Source organism: Dama dama, chromosome 23 (genome assembly GCF_033118175.1).
Source record: "Dama dama isolate Ldn47 chromosome 23, ASM3311817v1, whole genome shotgun sequence".
Taxonomy (NCBI): Eukaryota; Metazoa; Chordata; class Mammalia; order Artiodactyla; family Cervidae; genus Dama; species Dama dama.
This window is the reverse complement of record NC_083703.1, coordinates 39,926,796-39,944,086: the sequence shown is the minus strand read 5'-3', so window position 1 is coordinate 39,944,086 and position 17,291 is coordinate 39,926,796. Positions and strand designations below refer to the sequence as shown.

Genomic DNA, 17,291 nt, shown 5'->3' with positions numbered 1-17,291 from the left:
GATTTATTGTATTTATCCTTGTTTTAGAAGTGTACATTGTACACAAGCGCTGTCCCCAAGAACTTTCTATGATGGTGGAAACGTTCTATACTTTGCACCATCCATTCAATATGGTAGCCACACAGACGTTGGGGATAGTGAGATCTTAAATATGGCTAGTGCCACTGAGGAACCAAATGTTTTATTCTATTTTATTAATGTAATTTAAATAACTACATGAGGCCAGTGGCCACCATGTCAGAGAGCACAGAATATATCTACCTATCACTGAATAACATTTTCTAAGAAACTTCTATAGCATCATGGAGTGGGCTTCAGTTAGATAAGACTAGCCTTGGGTGAAAGTGAAAGTTTCTCAGTAGTGCCCGATTATTTGCAACTCCATGGATTATACAATCCATGGAATTCTCTAGGTCAGAATACTGGAGTGGGTATCTTTCCCTTCTCCAGGGGATCTTCTCAACCCAGGGATTGAACCCAGGCAGATTCTTTACCAGCTGAGCCATATGGGAAGCCCTTGTGTAGCCTTGGCGGGGGGGGGGGTGTTGCTGAAGAAACCAAACTGGGCTTTGATTTGTCACTGAGACCACACAAGGGAAAGAGGATGACTTTGGCAGCCAGAGTAGACAAGACTAGGGATGTGGAATTTTAGAAGGCTGGGTCCTGAATTGGATGGCTGGACCCAGGCCAGGGCTCCCGGGCTCATAATGAAAGGAAAACCATAGACTGAGGACCCCACACCAGGCTCATCCTCTATGTCACATCTCAAGAAGTCAGGCCCAGGGCCCGTGGCCAGTGGCCCCTCCTCAGTACCCAGGTGCCCTGTTATCCCTCAGAGTCTTGAGGTCCCAAGGGCAGATGAAGGGCTCTGTTTTGGGAGCTGCCTCCATAGTTTCCAGAATTTCTCTGCCTTGTAAGGAGACACACACACTGGGCACCATGCTCCCTAGGGGCTGGGGAGAACTCTCTGGAACTCGCCGTCTTTCTCTTTAGGGAAGTGACGGCCCTGCCCGCCTCCCCGTTTCCCCACGTTAGCGTCTTACCCCCGGAGGCTGCGCCTGCAAGACTCCGGCCGCCTCCTCCTCACTCAGGCTCAGCTGCAGCCATACGGGGTGGGTGTGCAGGAGTCGGTCCAAGATGCTGAGCCTGTTGGAGAGGCTGTCGTAGCCCGAGTCCCGGGGGCAGGTCTTGGCGTCTGTTTCCTCGGAGTAGTGATCGTCCTTGTGTCTTACCATGCTAGGAGAGAGAATCGGCAGGGGTCAGACAGCTGCAGCGAGGTCTCCCTCATGAGGACAGCACCCTGTGGTCTCCTAGGCTGGACCTATCCTGGCCCAGGGCCCCAACCTTCATCACCACCTCTTCTGTCTTCCCCTCCAGACTGAAAGCTTTCCAGAGGCAGACACTGGGTTCTATATCACTCTGTATGTCTAACATTGCAGCAAGTCCTCAACACCCCTCAACACACTCAACCTTCCCTTTCTAACTCAGTTTTCACAGGGTTCTAAATATCCTAAATGCTGTTTACTCTGTTTTCTGCTATTAGGGCATGTCTTCACTTTGAGCAAAAAGAAACTCTAAGTGCTAAATTCCATACAGTAACCATGAGGCCAAGAGCATGACTAGGCAAGCTCTGAAAACACAGACGAACATTCCTTAGGCACACTCGTTTTATATCCATATGAACTGGATTTCATTTCCTTTCAGGCACTTTCACTTTCACTATTAATATTATTTCTAATAGAACCCCACAGTGGAATGGTATTGCATTATTCATAAAACCATATGAATATTATTCATAGTTGCCATAAAGTAGAAACAGTTCAAATCTCCATCAACTAAAGAAAGGATAAATAAAATGTGGTATATCCAGAAAATGGAATTTTATTCAGCCATAACGGTCATTGATTCTTTTTATGATTGAGACATTGATCCATGCTACAAAAGGGAAGACTTTGAAGACTCCATGGAATGGAATGAAACCCTGAGGATCCCACACTAAGTGAACGAAACCAGGCACAATAGCATGCTGATCCCACTTATGCAAAGTATCTGGGTTAGATAAAAACATAGAGACAGAAAGATCAGTGATTGCCAAGGACTGGGGAGGGGTTGGGATAGGTCATGACCACGAAAGGGTTTGGAGGTTCTTTCCAGGTAACAAAAATGTTCTGGAATGAGATGAGCTGATGGCTGTGCAACTTTGTGAAATACTGAAAAAAACCACTGAACTTTATGGTATGTGAATGAAATCTCAATACAAAAATATCCCCTTGATGGATATCATCTCCTCTGCCCCCCAACCCTAACCCTATTTCTGAGTACTTAATCCCGATTTTACAAGTGAGGAAACTGAGGTTCAGCAAGCTCCAGAGTAATAAACAGCCAAGAAATGGCAAAGCCAGAAATCCCAGAAGTTTGGTGTTTCTCCAGCTTTGCAGCTAACAGGTGCGATCACAAACACAAGATGGCTGTAACCAGGTGGTGTCTACTGTTGGCCAAACCTTCAGAAATACTCTCTTATCTGCTCCTTACAGTAGCCCTGAAAGGAGGTGCCAGGATCCTAGCTTTCAAAAAGAGGACCAGGAGGCTCAGGCCGAGGAACAGCGCTCTGCTGAGAGAGGGTGGAGGTCCCCGTCTAAGGCCGCCTAAGCTCTGGGGTGTCTTTCCTTTGCCACATTCAGAGTTCTCCATGCTGGTCATCTCTATGGTCCCAGAACAGCCAGTGGGACCACCAGGCCTGACCACCCACGTCTGCACGGCTGAGTTCAGGTGGGGTACACCTCATCTTCAAATGTCTGCACTCCAAGAGACCCATACATGTGGTCTGAAGGAAGCCTTCAACAGTGAGGAAGACAGGTGATGGGGTCTGAATGTAAGGGGAGAGGGGAGAGGAGGTATGCCACTCCCCTGTGGACCACTCTGCTCTAAGAGGTCACGTGGGGGCACGCAGACTTAGGAACCACACACCCCCTGCCACCCCATGACAGCACATGGGCCACCAGAGACTGCACCCCGCCTTCTCCCCTGCCACCTCTATACCTGCTCCAGATCTAAAGAATCTCTAGATCTAAAGAATCTCTGGCTTCCATTCAATATTTACATTTCATCTGCTCTCAAGTAAGGAGTGTTTTCCTTTACTGCTGCTGCAAGTTTCCATGTGGGACCATCTGTGCCCAGAAAGGGTAGTTCCTCATTCTGGAAATGCCATTCCAGGGCCTCCAGGTGTTTTGAAGAGAATCTCAGCAGTGCTCAGAACAAACTCTTCACAATGAAGCTGGTATAAACATTCCTTTCCCATGAGGTAAAGAAGGCAACTTTACAGCACGGGTTTCCACCCTTGGCTGCCCATGAAAACTGCCTAGGGAGTTTAAATTTTTGTGATGGTTAGACAGCACCCCAAGATCAAATAAATCAGACACTCTGGGGGCAGAATGCAGACATCAGAATGGTTCAGCTTCCCCAGGAGGCCCCAACCTACACCAAAGTTTATAATCATTGCTTTGCATCAGTGCTTGAGCCTGGGGGAAAATATCCTCTGGGGGTGTGAAGCCACAGGCGCTTCCTGGTTTCAGCCCCAGAGGTTTTGATTCTGCAGGTCTGGGATGGGCCCAGGACTCTGCATTTCTAGCAAACTCTGGGGGAATTCTGATGCTGCAAGCCCCAGAACTTGAGGAGCACATGCCTAAGAGCAAAATATGCACTTAAACTCAGACCCAATTAGGTGGTTGGTGTTTGTGTTTTGTTTGGGGCTGAGAGGATACAGGTAACATGCCATTGAAAGAGCTCTCAGGGGATTTCCCTGGTGGCCCAGTGGCAAAGACGCCATGCTCTCTGTTCAGGAGTCCTGGGTTTGATCCCTGGTCAGGGAACTAGTTCCCACATGCCGCAGTTAAGACCCGGCAGAGCCAAATAAATAAATAAATGTTTTGAAAAAAAAAAATAATAATTCTAGGAAACCAAATAAAGGCACATGTCAGCCCTGCCATCTCAAGTTGGAGATACTTTGGAAGTGTGAAAGTGAAAGTGTTAGTCGCTCAGTCGTGTCTGATTCTTTGCGACCCCATGGACTGTAGACCGCCAGGCTTCTCAGTCTATGGAATTATCCAGGCAAGAATACTGGAATGGATTGCTATGCCTGCCTCCAGGGGTTCTTCCTGATCCAGGAATCAAACCCAGGTCTCCTGCATTGCAGGAAGATTCTTTACTGTCTGAACCACCAGGGGAGCCAAGAGATATTTTACCAAGACCAAGTTCTCCTCCCCCCAACATGGCAGTCTGGACACTTGTGTACTGAGAGTGAATAGGTTGATACCTCGTCCTTAGAAGGGCCCAGCCTGTGTGGTTAAGCAGCCTTGGTTGTTAAGCAGCTACAAAGCCTTTGTTCTGACAACTGACCTCACCTTCAAAAGCCAGGGCCCAGACAGGAAGGCGGTGAATAAGATTCATGGGGCCTCATAAAGGAGCAACCATAAATTAGACCTTGTCTTTGCAAATGACTAAGCTCACGCCTTTATGCAGCCGGCTGTCTGAGGTTTATAGCCTATGATTACAGGACAGATTGGCTTTTATGGGGACAAGCCTCAGGAAAGAACTAATGAGGGAAACACTGAAGCTGTAGTGGATGTGGTTGGCGCCTTGCCTGCCAAGATCCCCTTGATCAACCAGGCACCCGTGCCCCTGTTACTATGAGTGCTGGCTGCCAAAAGCCCACAGCTGCTTCCTTCCCTGGGTAACCCAGGAAGCTACACCACCCCCACCCCCTGGAAGCAGATGCACGGCTCAGGACTCGGTAACATGGGTGGAGAAGAGGCTTTCTGGCTTCAAGGTGGGACAGGTCCAAGGTAGGTGCCAGTCAAACTTCAGAGCTCCCTGCAGGGTCAGGCGGAGGCTATACCCCAGCTGACCCCACATCTCTGTCTGGTTTTCTCCCATCATATCCTACAAGCCCCGTCTCAGGCTCTGCGTCCAGGGAATCCAATCCGAGAAAGAACCCGATGAGATTCAACACCATGATTTCTAAGACAGATGTGAGGGAGGACAGAGAAGGAGAGGCTTATAAAAGATAAACCAGTGAGCAGGAGACACAGGACGTCACAGTGGGGAGGCTGGCACCTGAGATCCGGCCAGCTCCCTTTTTAAGCTTTGTCTGAAAGTGGCAATTAATATCTCTGCCACCGTGCAGAACTGATGAATGGCAGGCTCATGTATGGATGCTGACATCAGTAGGTGAAAGATTTAGGGAACAGAACATTCACAGCCTTAAAATACCACCCCAAGGGTTCCTTATTCTGAAGAAGGAAACGTGCCCTGACAAGGGAGAAGCCACTTTGACCGAGTGACCGGGGTTGACATCTCCACCACCTCACCTGGTGCCTCTGATGTGATGCTCTGAGGTTATAGCATCACCTGGTCTTCCTGCCCCCAAACGCATACAACCTGAATCCCTATGGGAGGAAACAGAAAGACCCACATTCAGGGACTTCTGCAAAGCCACTGGCCTCAGCTCTTCAAAAAAGTCAGTGTGGTAAAAGATTAAAAACAAAAAAGAGCTTCCCTAGTGGCTCCATGGTAAAGAATCCACCTGCCAGGGCAGGGGACACGAGTTAGATTCCTGATCTGGGAAGATCCCACCTGCCGCAGGGCAACTGAGCCCATGTGTCACAATTACTGAGCCCTTGAGCTGCAACTACTGAAGCCCATGTGCGCTAGAGCCCACGCTCTTAACGAGAGAAACCACCACAATAAGAAGACTGCACACTAAAATTAAGGAGCAGGCCTTGCTCACCACAACTGGAAGAGGTCCTTGCACAGCAATGAAGACCCAGGGCAGCCATAAATAAATAAATCTTAAACACACACACACACACACACAAACTGTGAGTTACCGTAGAGAAAAGGAGACTAAACAGATGTGATCATCTCACTGAGTGCACAGAACCAATCACATACAGCCTCAGAATAAAATGCAGTGAGAAAGAACAATCGGAATATCTGAATATGAATATATTCATATCTGGAATACATGAGATACTACTGTGTTGATATTTAACCTCCTGACTGCGATAACGTTATCACAATTCTGCAGGAACATGTTCTTGCTCTTAAGAGAAGCATACTCAAAAATTCAGGGGCCAAATGTTAAAATGTTAGAAATTAAGTACCAAGTAGTTAGCCCCTCCTCACCTCTCACCTCCTCAAAAAAAGGGAAGAATACAGACGGAAGGAAAAGGAGGCGAAATCCCAACAACTGGTGAGCAGTTATAAATAGTACTCTTCTTGCAACTTTTCTGGTGCTTAAAGTTTCTCAAGTATTAGGCTGGGGAAAATGAGATGGAAAAATACATAGCACCTCAGTTTTTTTTGTTTTGACTGTGCCGCATGGCATGTGGAATATTAATTCCAGTACCTCCTGCTTTGGAAGGGCAAAATCTTAACTACTGGACCACCAGGGAAGTCTCTCACTGGGTTTTTATGAGCAGGGGATTCATTTATTTATTCAACTATTAACTAGTATTTCCAAATATCTAGGCTGCTTTCAGGGAGGGGGGAGATGAAGCTCAATTATGGATTCCGTGAGCCCCACACCTGCATGTGAAAATCCTGGGCAGTCAAAGAAGGCCCTCCAGCTCTAAGATGCCTCTGGGGCAGAGGCATCTGGAAACACTGGAAAACTCAGACCCTGCCTGCTCTCATTCCAACTGGGCTTCAGGGCCCAGCAGCAGATGGCCGATGACCACACCCACTCTGGGGGGCAGGGTGCTCCAACATTCTGGTCACATTCAATGCCAGTCTCTTCAGAGTGTGGGACAAGAGTGGCCTTTCCACTTGGCTGTATTCCTGTCATTCCTGGGACCAGGCATTGGTAGCCTAGGCAGGTGCAAGAAGAAGCAACGGCAGGCAGTGTATTATAATTCAGGACCAAGGCCTGCTTCTTCTATCACATGTCACAGAATCAGACTCATCTCAGACGAACCATGAACTTGCAGCAGTGTTCCCAAAGGATGCTTTCTGATCCTCATCCAGAACCCCAGAGTACGGCACAATCCATCCAGGCAGCCACTAAGGTCCAGCGTCTAGACCAAGTGTGTTCAGTAAGGCTCCCTTGTCTTTCCCATACATCACTCCCTCCCAAGCTCCTATCCAAAACAACACATTACTTTACACTTCAGTCTTTCTTCAAATTAATGACGGGCAAATAAGAAAGCAATATGAACACATAGGGGCTTCCCTGGTGGTCCAGGGATTAAGAATCCGCCTGCCAGCGCAGGGGACACAGGTTCAATCCCTGGTCTAAGAAGATCCCACGCGCCGCAGAGTAACTAAGCCTGTGTGCCACAATTACTGAAGTCCGAGTACCTGGAGCCTGTGCTTCTAACAGAAGCCACCGCAATGAGAAGCCCAAGCACTGCAACAAAGAGTAGCCCTGGCTCACCACAACTAGAGAAAGCCTATGCACAACAAATGAGAACCCAGTGTAACCAAAAATAAATAAATCTTTTTTATTTTATATGTGCTGCCGAAGCGAGCACGAAATAAACCTTTTTTTATTTTAAAAAGAAAGCAATACATAATAGACATGAAACTTTGATGTGAAGTTGTTTCAGTGCAGCGATACAGTCGACAGCGTTCTGTGTATAAGAATCTTAGTTCAGCTGTTGAACAGCAAAAATGAAGTTTAAAGGAACTAGATACAAGCAAATGCCAAACTGTTACGCTCAACAAAGGCACACAAGTCCGTTTGGCGAATGGGTCTCAGAACGAGTTCAGTGGTCCAAAGGGCTCTGTCCTCAGTCAGGACATGGAGACAAAAGTATAAACCTCAAAGAGAAAGTTCTCCAAACCTATCCTATGTGCATTAGAAACACATCATTAAGGGACTTCCCTGGTGGTCCAGTCACTAAGATTCTGTGCTCCAAAAAGCAGTGGACCGGGATTCGATCCCTGCTCAGGGAACTAGATACCACAGACTGTCACTAAAGATCCTGCATGCCACAACTAAGATCAAAGATCCTGAGTGCTGCAACTAAGACCTGGCGCAGCCAAATAAATAAAATAACTATTAAAACTTCCTTTCCATTAAAAAAAAATCATTAGGCCAAACAATTATACTTTTTAAATGGATAATTTATATCAACATCTATGATAAGCTGTACTTGATTATTGTTCAAGGGCAATCACTATTTCAACTAAGTCATTTAAATGTGCTAGACTGTTCCTTTCTAGAGCAGAGTGTTAGATCATAGTTCAAAGGAAAAAGAGATTGGTTTAGTTCATTAACAACTTGAGAAAACCTCTCCTAGAATGAATGGCAAGTGCTCTGAAGAACTATATCTATATAATGATATATATAAGGTGGGCTCCCAAACCAGATTCTACAGCTCCCAGCTCCCTTCTGGGTGTTTGCGTGGAGGAGGAACAGGCATCTTTGCACAAATCCATCCCATCTGCCTTGGAATTTGGTACCTTTGTGATCCCCTTCACAGTAAACCCATCCTTACATTTTAACCAGGTTTTTTGTCTTGCCTCTACCCAAAGAACTCTGTGAGTTGAGTCATCTGAGGACATTGGATGACTGAGTCTGCAGGCATTTGGAGGAAGGGTTATTGCAATTCCTTAAAATGCACCTTGGCTTTTGGCCTTTGTCCCTTTTCTTCCCTACAGCCCAGCTCCCTGGCCCTACACACCACCTTTGGTCTCCTCTATCAGGTAGTTAGTTCTCTTCTTCAAAGGGGAGTCTGCCCACTGTGCCTGCTCCTTCCTGGCCAATCCCAGGTGTGGACTGTAGGACTGAGTGACTCACAAGGGCACTAGATTTAGGATCTGAAGGGGTAAGAGGTAGGCTCCACCCAGGTTTTACCTTCCAGGCCCTCCCTGGATTTCCAGCAAATATAACTCAACTCTCAGGGAAGACTCAGAATTCTTCCTGCAACCTAAAGGCTGGCCTTCCAGACCCTTAAGAAAACTAAGAGTTTGTCTTTGTTTACACTGTAAAGGCCTATTACACAGACAAAGAATGAATCAAGAGAAATGGATGGGGCTGATGATTATCAATAAGATGCTAATGTTGTCAATAAAACAAAATAAAAACAAACAAACAAAAACAACAACAGCAGAGCCCTGGGTTTGGGTTTCAAGTTGCTTTTGCTGAGGACTTAATTATGACTTAAGATTCATCTCCTTGCCTCTTTCCCTGACATAAAGAGCTGAGTTTGGCTACAAAGCGAAGAACTCAAAACCAAACCCCACCTGGTACGACAGAATAGATTACTTTTCATATTTTATAACTTTTCAGTAGTTTACTGAAAATTGACAGTAATTCCCAGAGAGTGCTGGATATACTAAAAGTATAGTGGAAGTATATGGAAACATGGTTTTTATTTTAATGTCCAGCATTTAATAGCCATATGGATTTAGTGTAATTCCCCATTATGGTGGAGGTATTAATTGACTTTTCCCCCCATTTTTTATTGTGGATAAATACACATAATATAAAACTTACTACCCTAACCATGTTTAAGTGGTGTTGAATACATATGCATATTGTTGCACAACCATCACTATTGTTAAAAAAGAAATGACAGGCCCCAAATGGAGTCACTTGTGCTGAGCCCACCAAAACTTCCTAACTAACCTAAGTATGGTTTCAACCTTCCTCAAGAATGTGACGTGTAAGGAGACAACTTAAAATTTCCTGGTTAACACTAACAAGACATACTGTCTAATCAGTTCAGTTCTGTTCAGTCGCTCAGTTGTGTCCGACTCTTTGCGACCCCATGAATCGCAGCACGCCAGGCCTCCCTGTCCATCACCAACTCCAGGAGTTCACTCAAACTCATGTCCATCGAGTTGGTGATGCCATCCAGCCATCTCATCCTCTGTCATCCCCTTCTCTTCCTGCCCCCAATCCCTCCCAGCATCAGGGTCTTTTCCAATGAGTCAACTCTTCGCATGAGGTGGCCAAAGTATTGGAGTTTCAGCTTCAGCATCAGTCCTTCCAGTGAACACCCAGGACTGATCTCCTTTAGGATGGACTGGTTGGATCTCCTTGCAGTCCAAGGGACTCTCAAGAGTCTTCTCCAACACCACAGTTCAAAAGCATCAATTTTTCGGTGCTCAGCTTTCTTCACAGTCCAACTCTTGCATCCATACATGACCACTGGAAAAACCATAGCCTTGACTAGATGGACCTTTGTTGGCAAAGTAATGTCTGCTTTTTAATATGCTGTCTAGGTTGCTCATAACTTTCCTTCCAAGGAGTAAGCGTCTTTTAATTTCATGGCTGCAATCACCATCTGCAGTGATTTTGGAGCCCAAAAAAATAAAGTCTGACACTGCTTCCACTGTTTCCCCATCTATTTCCCATGAAGTGATGGGACCAGATGCCACGATCTTAGTTTCCCGAATGTTGAGCTTCAAGCCAACTTTTTCACTCTCCTCTTTCACTTTCATCAAGAGGCTTCTTAGTTCCTCTTCACTTTCTGCCATAAGGGTGGTGTCATCTGCATATCTGAGGTTATTGATATTTCTCCCAGCAATCTTGATTCCAGCTTGTGCTTCCTCCAGCCCAGTGTTTCTCATGATGTACTCTGCATAGAAGTTAAATAAGCAGGGTGACAATACACAGCCTTGACGTACTCCTTTTCCTATTTGGAACCAGTCTATTGTTCCATGTCCAGTTCTAACTGTTGCTTCCTGACCTGCAAATAGGTTTCTCAAGAGGCAGGTCAGGTGGTCTGGTATTCCCATCTCTTTCAGAATTTTCCACAGTTTATTGTGATCCACACAGTCAAAGGCTTTGGCATAGTCAATAAAGCAGAAATAGATGTTTTTCTGGAACTCTCTTGTTTTTTCGATGATCCAGCGGATGTTGGCAACTTGATCTCTGGTTCCTCTGCCTTTTCTAAAACCAGCTTGAACATCTGGAAATTCATGGTTCACATATTGCTGAAGCCTGGCTTGGAGAATTTTGAGCATTACTTTACTAGTGTGTGAGATGAGTGCAACTGTGCGATAGGTAGTTTGAGCATTCTTCGGCATTGCCTTTCTTTGGGATTGGAATGAAATCTGACATTTTCCAGTCCTGTGGCCACTCTTGAGTTTTCCAAATTTGCTGGCATATTGAGTGCAGCACTTTCACAGCATCATCTTTCAGGATTTGAAATAGTTCAACTGGAATTCCATCACCTCCTTGTTCATAGTGATGCTTTCCAAGGCCTACCTGACTTCACATTCCAGGATGTCTGGCTCTAGGTGAGTGATCACACCATCGTGATTATCTGGGTTGTGAAGATCTTTTCTGTACAGTTCTTCTGTGTATTCTTGCCACCTCTTCTTAATATCTTCTGCTTCTGTTAGGTCCATACCATTTCTGTCCTTTATTGAGCCCATCTTTGCATGAAATGTTCCCTTGGTATCTCTAATTTTCTTGAAGAGATCTCTAATCTTTCCCATTCTCTTGTTTTCCTCTATTTCTTTGCACTGATCGCTGAGGAAGGCATTCTTATCTCTCCTTGTACTGTCTAATAGGCCCCTCCTTTTCCTTAGGAGGGCGACCTTGCTAAAAACGATGAATTCTTTGCTAATAATTTCATTTTCCCATTTCCTCTCTACCTTAAAAAACCTTTCCTTTCCTGCAGCCCAAGGGAGTGCCTTTTTCCTCCCTAGACGGAATGCTGCCTGATTTGTGAAGTATAAATTCGTGAAGCCATTCACGTCCAGACCTCTTTTCCTTTTGCAAATCTGAAACTACCTTTTAAACAGTAATTCCCATTCTTCCCCTCCCCCTAGTGCTTGGAAACCACCATGTACTTTCTGTCTCTATGAATCTGAAAACTCTAAATCCCTCATATAAGCAGAGTCATGCAGCATTTGTCTTTTCACAGCTGGCTTATCAAATTTATCTCAAGTGTAACACATAGCCAACTTAAGAAAAATATCAGGTACATGAATAGTAAAGATGGCACATGAATAAGTGAAAAACTGGGCACAATGGATGATGGGCTAAGACAATTCGAGTAAGTAGACTATTTTTTCTGTATTAATCTTCACAAACCCTTCTCTTAGTTTCAGCAGGGAAGACCATCCTGAGAAGAGCATCTATTGCCTCTGCTCAGCCCCTCCTTGCCCACGTTCACACTACCCCCCCCCTTCATTTCCTTTTATTTCTGTTTTTTAAAATTGGCATATAATTGCTTAACAATGCTGTGTGAGTTTCTGCTGTACCACGAAGTGAATCACTTATACGTATACGTCAAAACTGCTCTTGAGTGTCTGTAACCGGCTGCAACCCACTTGTCAAAACCCAGCACAGGGGCTTCCCTGGTGGCCCAGTGGCTAAGACTTTGCGCTCCCAATGCAGGGGGCCTGGGTTCCACCCCTGGTCAGGGAACTAGATCCCACATGCTGCCAGTAAGAGTCCACATGCTGCAACTAAGACCCAGAAGCAAAATAAAAAATATATATATTTTTAAAAGTCTACCAAAAAGTCCCCACATTGAACTCCCCTCTCCCCTCACCCCTGCCCCATCTCTTGCAGCTGCAGTGAATTCCTTCACCCACTGTTTATCTGCCTCTGAGGCAGTCACCTGTCTTACTCTGCATTCCACGTGGCTCCTTCTAGCCTGGCTTCATCCCCTAGCCATACTCAGGCCTAACCCTGGGCAGATGTGGACATGATGCCTGCTCTGGACATGACAGGGATGACGGATGAGGCTGATTCCTTGTGAGTCAGGAAGGGGAGGAGCTCAGCAGGTGGAGAGAAGTGGGAGCCAGGATCCCCACAGCTTCTGTCTGGGCCCCCATTACACACCCTCTGACTCAGGCCTTTCCTGGGGGAGGTCCCAACGGCAGAATCCATATGCTCAGTTCCGGTCTCAGGAGACAAAGGACCCTTGTCTCCATGTTTACCAGAAAATGGGTGGGGAGGGGAAGCTGGACATACCACCCCAGAAGACACCACTTTGGCAAGTGGATTATTTCAAGTTGAAGACTCGGTCCAAGGACTCAGGGAGACCCTCCTTCCCCTGAGCTACCTGGAAGAATTCTGCTTGAGGCCTGATCCAGGAAGGGAGCTCACGGCAAACGTGACCTTTCACAACAGAAGACTTTTGGGCCCTGCAGACACCTGTTTACCAGCATCTGCTCCTCTGTCCTCCGGGTGAACTCTCCTCTCCTCCTGAAGTCCCTGACCCTGACGCCTTTCTTAGCTCAGAATGGCACAAGACTTGATTGCCTGACTGTCTTGAGTTTCATGCCTTTGGGGTCCCTGTATGTACAAAATTTGGTTTTCTCCTGTTAATCTGTCTTATGTCAATTTAATTACTAGACCAACTAAAGAACCGATGCTTTTGAATTGTAGTGCTGGAGAAGACTCTTGAGAGTCCCCTGGACTGCAAGGAGATCAAACCAGTCAATCTTAAAGGAAACCAACCTCGACTATTCATTGGAAGGATGGATGCTGAAGCTCCAATACTTTGGTCACCTGACGTGAAGAGCCAAACTCATTGGACAAGACTCTGATGCTGGGAAATATTGAGGGCAGGAGGAGAAGGGGATGACAGAGGATGAGACAGTTGGATGGCATCATCGACACAACGGACATGAGTTTGAGCAAACTCCGGGAGATAGTGGAGGACAGATGAGCCTGGTGTGCCCAGTCCCTGGGGTCACAAAGACTGAACAAAACAAGAGTAACAATAACCACAATAAACTAAAGAAGCTAGAAGGGTAGAAAAGAAAAGTTTCCCTCCCTACCGCAGCCAGCAAGAGCTCCCTGGCCTCTGGCCATCTCAGGGTCTGCCGTTGAGTAGCGGAAGCAGCCCAGACCCTTCCAGGACAACAAGTCCAAACTTAGAGCAGCCCCGATCTCACTGCTCATGAGTTTCCCTCAGGGACACACCCTCTCCAGCCTCCCGTGGAGCAGCAAGGGCGGGGTGGGGGTGGGGGGAGTGCTTAGGGTAAACATGTCATTGCTGAGTTTTGGTCTAGAACTGTACTTCTATACCCACCAGACAAAGGGCACCAGTGCCAAGCACTCCATTCAAGGTCCCCAAATACAAAACACCATCTCCACCGCTGGGACTGAGACTCAGAATTCCAACCAAAGTGGCCGGGTGTGCTCCAGCTGGTGGAACACAGGAGACAGAGAAAGACCTTCCCGACAGGACAGCTGTCTTTGGTGGAGGCAGGTCTGGAAAAAAACAAGGTGGGAATCTCATGCCCACACCCCCTGGGGCTCCACCATTCAGTTATAAATGGATTCTTACTGACCCAGAACCAAACCCATCCACTTCCTGCCCAACATGTGAAAGCGTCAATAGCAAGATGCTCTTGTTTATAAGGCAAGTGGACCTGGATCCTAGGGTCCCCTGAACCTGACAATCTGGTTTCAGGGGAAGAACATTTGTAGTTAGACTTGGATCAAAGCCCCAGCTGACTCTATAACTGTGAGACTGGGCTCATTACTACATGCCCTCCAGCCTCAGTTTCCCCATCACAAGAATCCCAAGATGGATTGTTATTAAGAAAAGGAATCTGTTTCTAAAACAGATGAAATCGGAAAGGAACTGAGTAGAAGAGCCTGGACATGTCCTGAGAACTACGAGTAAGTTCTGTTCAGGAGTTTCCAGGGTGTCCCTCAGTGTCTCCTAATTTTTAGAAATTCAGAGAAAGAAACAAGGCAATGTTTTTTTTTTCATTCTAGACTATTCCAAGGCTATTCTATAAACAAATTCTGGAGTTTGTTTGATCAGCATTTCATGTGAACCTTCTTGGGAAATTCCTTGGCAGTTCGGTAGTTAGCACTCAGAACTTTCACTTCAGGGCACCAGGGGTCCCATCCCTGGTCAGAGAACTAAGATCCCACAAACTGTGAAGTGCAGCCAAAAAAAGTGAATCTTCTAGAGGAGGGCTCCCGGTGGGTACCTCTAGCTGGAGTGTTCTCCATCTGTCCTCAGGGATGAGTCCCGACCTGGACCTGGTGCCTGCCACTCTCAACCTCCAGATGGAAAAAAAGGAAAGGTGGAAATCTACTTCTCCTGGTGTCTTTGTGTTGAAATTCCCAGGAGCATCCTGCCTCTCTGGGGCCCTCCCTGCCTCAATCTGCCCATGTAGAGCCTTCAGCTGCTCCCCAGCCTAACAAAGCCCCTTCTCTTGATGTTGCCTCAACCAGCTGCAATGGCAAGAAGGATGCAGCCTGGACATAGCACTGCCACAGGGCTCAGCCTTCAGCTATAAGAGGCCAGTGCAAGGCTGTCTTCAGATTTAAGAAGCAGACGGAAGTCAGAGGAGCCTTGCTCTTGGAGCAGTAGATCCTGCCTTATGTACTGAAAGGACACCAAACATGTTCCAAGTACTAAACAGTGGCCAAGATACTAGGATTGGTGGGAGATACATCAAGGGATCAATAGGTTCTGAGAAAAACATTAGTAGAAAAAGCTTCTTGGGACTTGTCCAGTGGTCCAGTGATAAAGAATCCACCTGCCCAGGCAGGGGACACGGGTTCAATCCCTGGTTAGGGAACGAGATCCCACACGCTGCCAATAAGACCCAGAGTGGCCAAATGAATAAACAAATACATAAAGAAACAGATACTTTAATTTAAAAAAAGAAAAAATCTCTTATGTAGAGATACAGAGAAAAGACCAGCTCATCCCAAAGAGATACATCTAATAAAAATTTCTGGCAAAGGGACCAATTCCAAATTTTGCTAAACACACACACACATATATATAGCAAACATAAATTTCCCAGAAAACCTTTCATTTCAGAGATACCTGGTAGCTGATGTACAATGATTTCCTAACACTCTCAGTCAGGCAAACACTTCTTTAGAATGTGTGAAGTCAAAATAAAACCCACTGTGTAGTGTTCCAGTCTGGAGAAGGGGGCCCTAGTTCATTCTGGCTGTATGTGGCTCCTTTCTCAGTTTATAACAGAGAACTTGCCAGGTGAGCTGAGAAGATTCTGACCCACCACCTGGGATGGAAACGTGATGGGCAGAGGCCTGGGAGGTGGCATGTTCTCATAAGGATCATGGCATGTCTACCTTCATTGAAGGGAAATTAAAGGCCATCTAGAGGAAACTAGAGGCCATCTCCTTCTTTGAGGTCAAACGCTAGAAACTGGTAGAACTGGGCCCAGGCCTGAATTGTGCAGTTTCCCTACACCACAAAAATGGGTATTTTCATTCCCCAAGGCTTTTTTGTCCCCTTGAACTCTGCAAGGACAAAGATGAACAGATTTGGGGTGATGGGCTTTATCCCCCACTAGCCAAGGGTTGTTACTTGCTGGGGGAGGAGGGGAGGCCTTGACTTTCTCAACAAGATTTCTAAAAGCAGTGACAGGAGGATTTTCATAAAAAAGCTCCATCTACTGAGGACCAGTTGGAGAGAACAGCACAGGAAAGGGAACATCAGGGGACGCGGCCCCACCACTTGCAGGAAAGGAGAAGGATTCAGTGACTTTTTTACTTATGAACTTCCTGCTACTGACTCGCCAGTGAGAGATGGAAAGGGTAGATAGGAGCCCGTGCTGGCAGGGTCTCCCCTCATTCCTGTAAAACTAAGAAAGGAACAAAGGACCTATTGTCCTGGGCACCCTTGAAGCTGAAAACAGGAGCAGGAGCCAGGCGGGCTGTGTCTCACCTGCTGATCCTGGAGCCCAGGCATCGGCCAGCGTGGGGCTTCATGAAAAAGAAACTCTTCTTAGGGTCACACCACGGGTGTCTCAGAGCCAGACTCAGTCAGACCCTGCATCTAACTGACCCGATGTTCTGCAGCAAAGTCAACTACCAATCCAGCGGCCAGCCAAGGTCTGTAAAGGCCGAGAGAGATCAGGGCCACCAGCCCCCTAACAAAACCGGAATCTACTTCTCGGACACACTATGCCTTTCCAGAATTTCCAGTCCTTGTAACTCAGTGAAAATCATGCACGATCTACCACTCAGATGCACAGGACACACTGGCAGGACACATACCAGGCAAAGAATGAAAATAACCAACAAGCAATCAGAAGGGACTCTATCTCAGGGGGTGGGTTCGTGGTAATACTGATTTTTATTTTTTGCATCATGCTTTTTCCATAATGTACAAAAGGTTTTGTTTTTGCTGATCAAAAAAGAAATCTTACATGTTCTTTTTAAAAGCCTTCCCCAGGACTTCGCTGGTGGTCCAGGGGCTAGGACTCTGAGCTCCCAATGCAGGGGGCCTGGGTTCCATCCCAGGTTGAGGAACTGGATCCCACATGCTATAGCTAAGACCTGGCGCAGCCAAATAAATAAAAATAAATGTTGA

General features: G+C 46.4%; 1 protein-coding gene across 12 annotated transcripts in view; it reads right to left on the bottom strand.

Moving 5' to 3' along the window:
• The window catches only part of RIN2 (Ras and Rab interactor 2), a 212,378-nt gene that overhangs the window by 39,408 nt on the left and 155,679 nt on the right, over positions 1-17,291 (bottom strand). For all 12 annotated transcript variants that reach the window (XM_061126440.1, XM_061126438.1, XM_061126432.1 and 9 more), the window contains one exon: positions 1,044-1,236. In XM_061126440.1, coding sequence (XP_060982423.1) covers positions 1,044-1,235 — 192 coding nt within the window. In that variant the 5' untranslated portion in view covers position 1,236. The remainder of the gene's footprint in view (positions 1-1,043; positions 1,237-17,291) is intronic.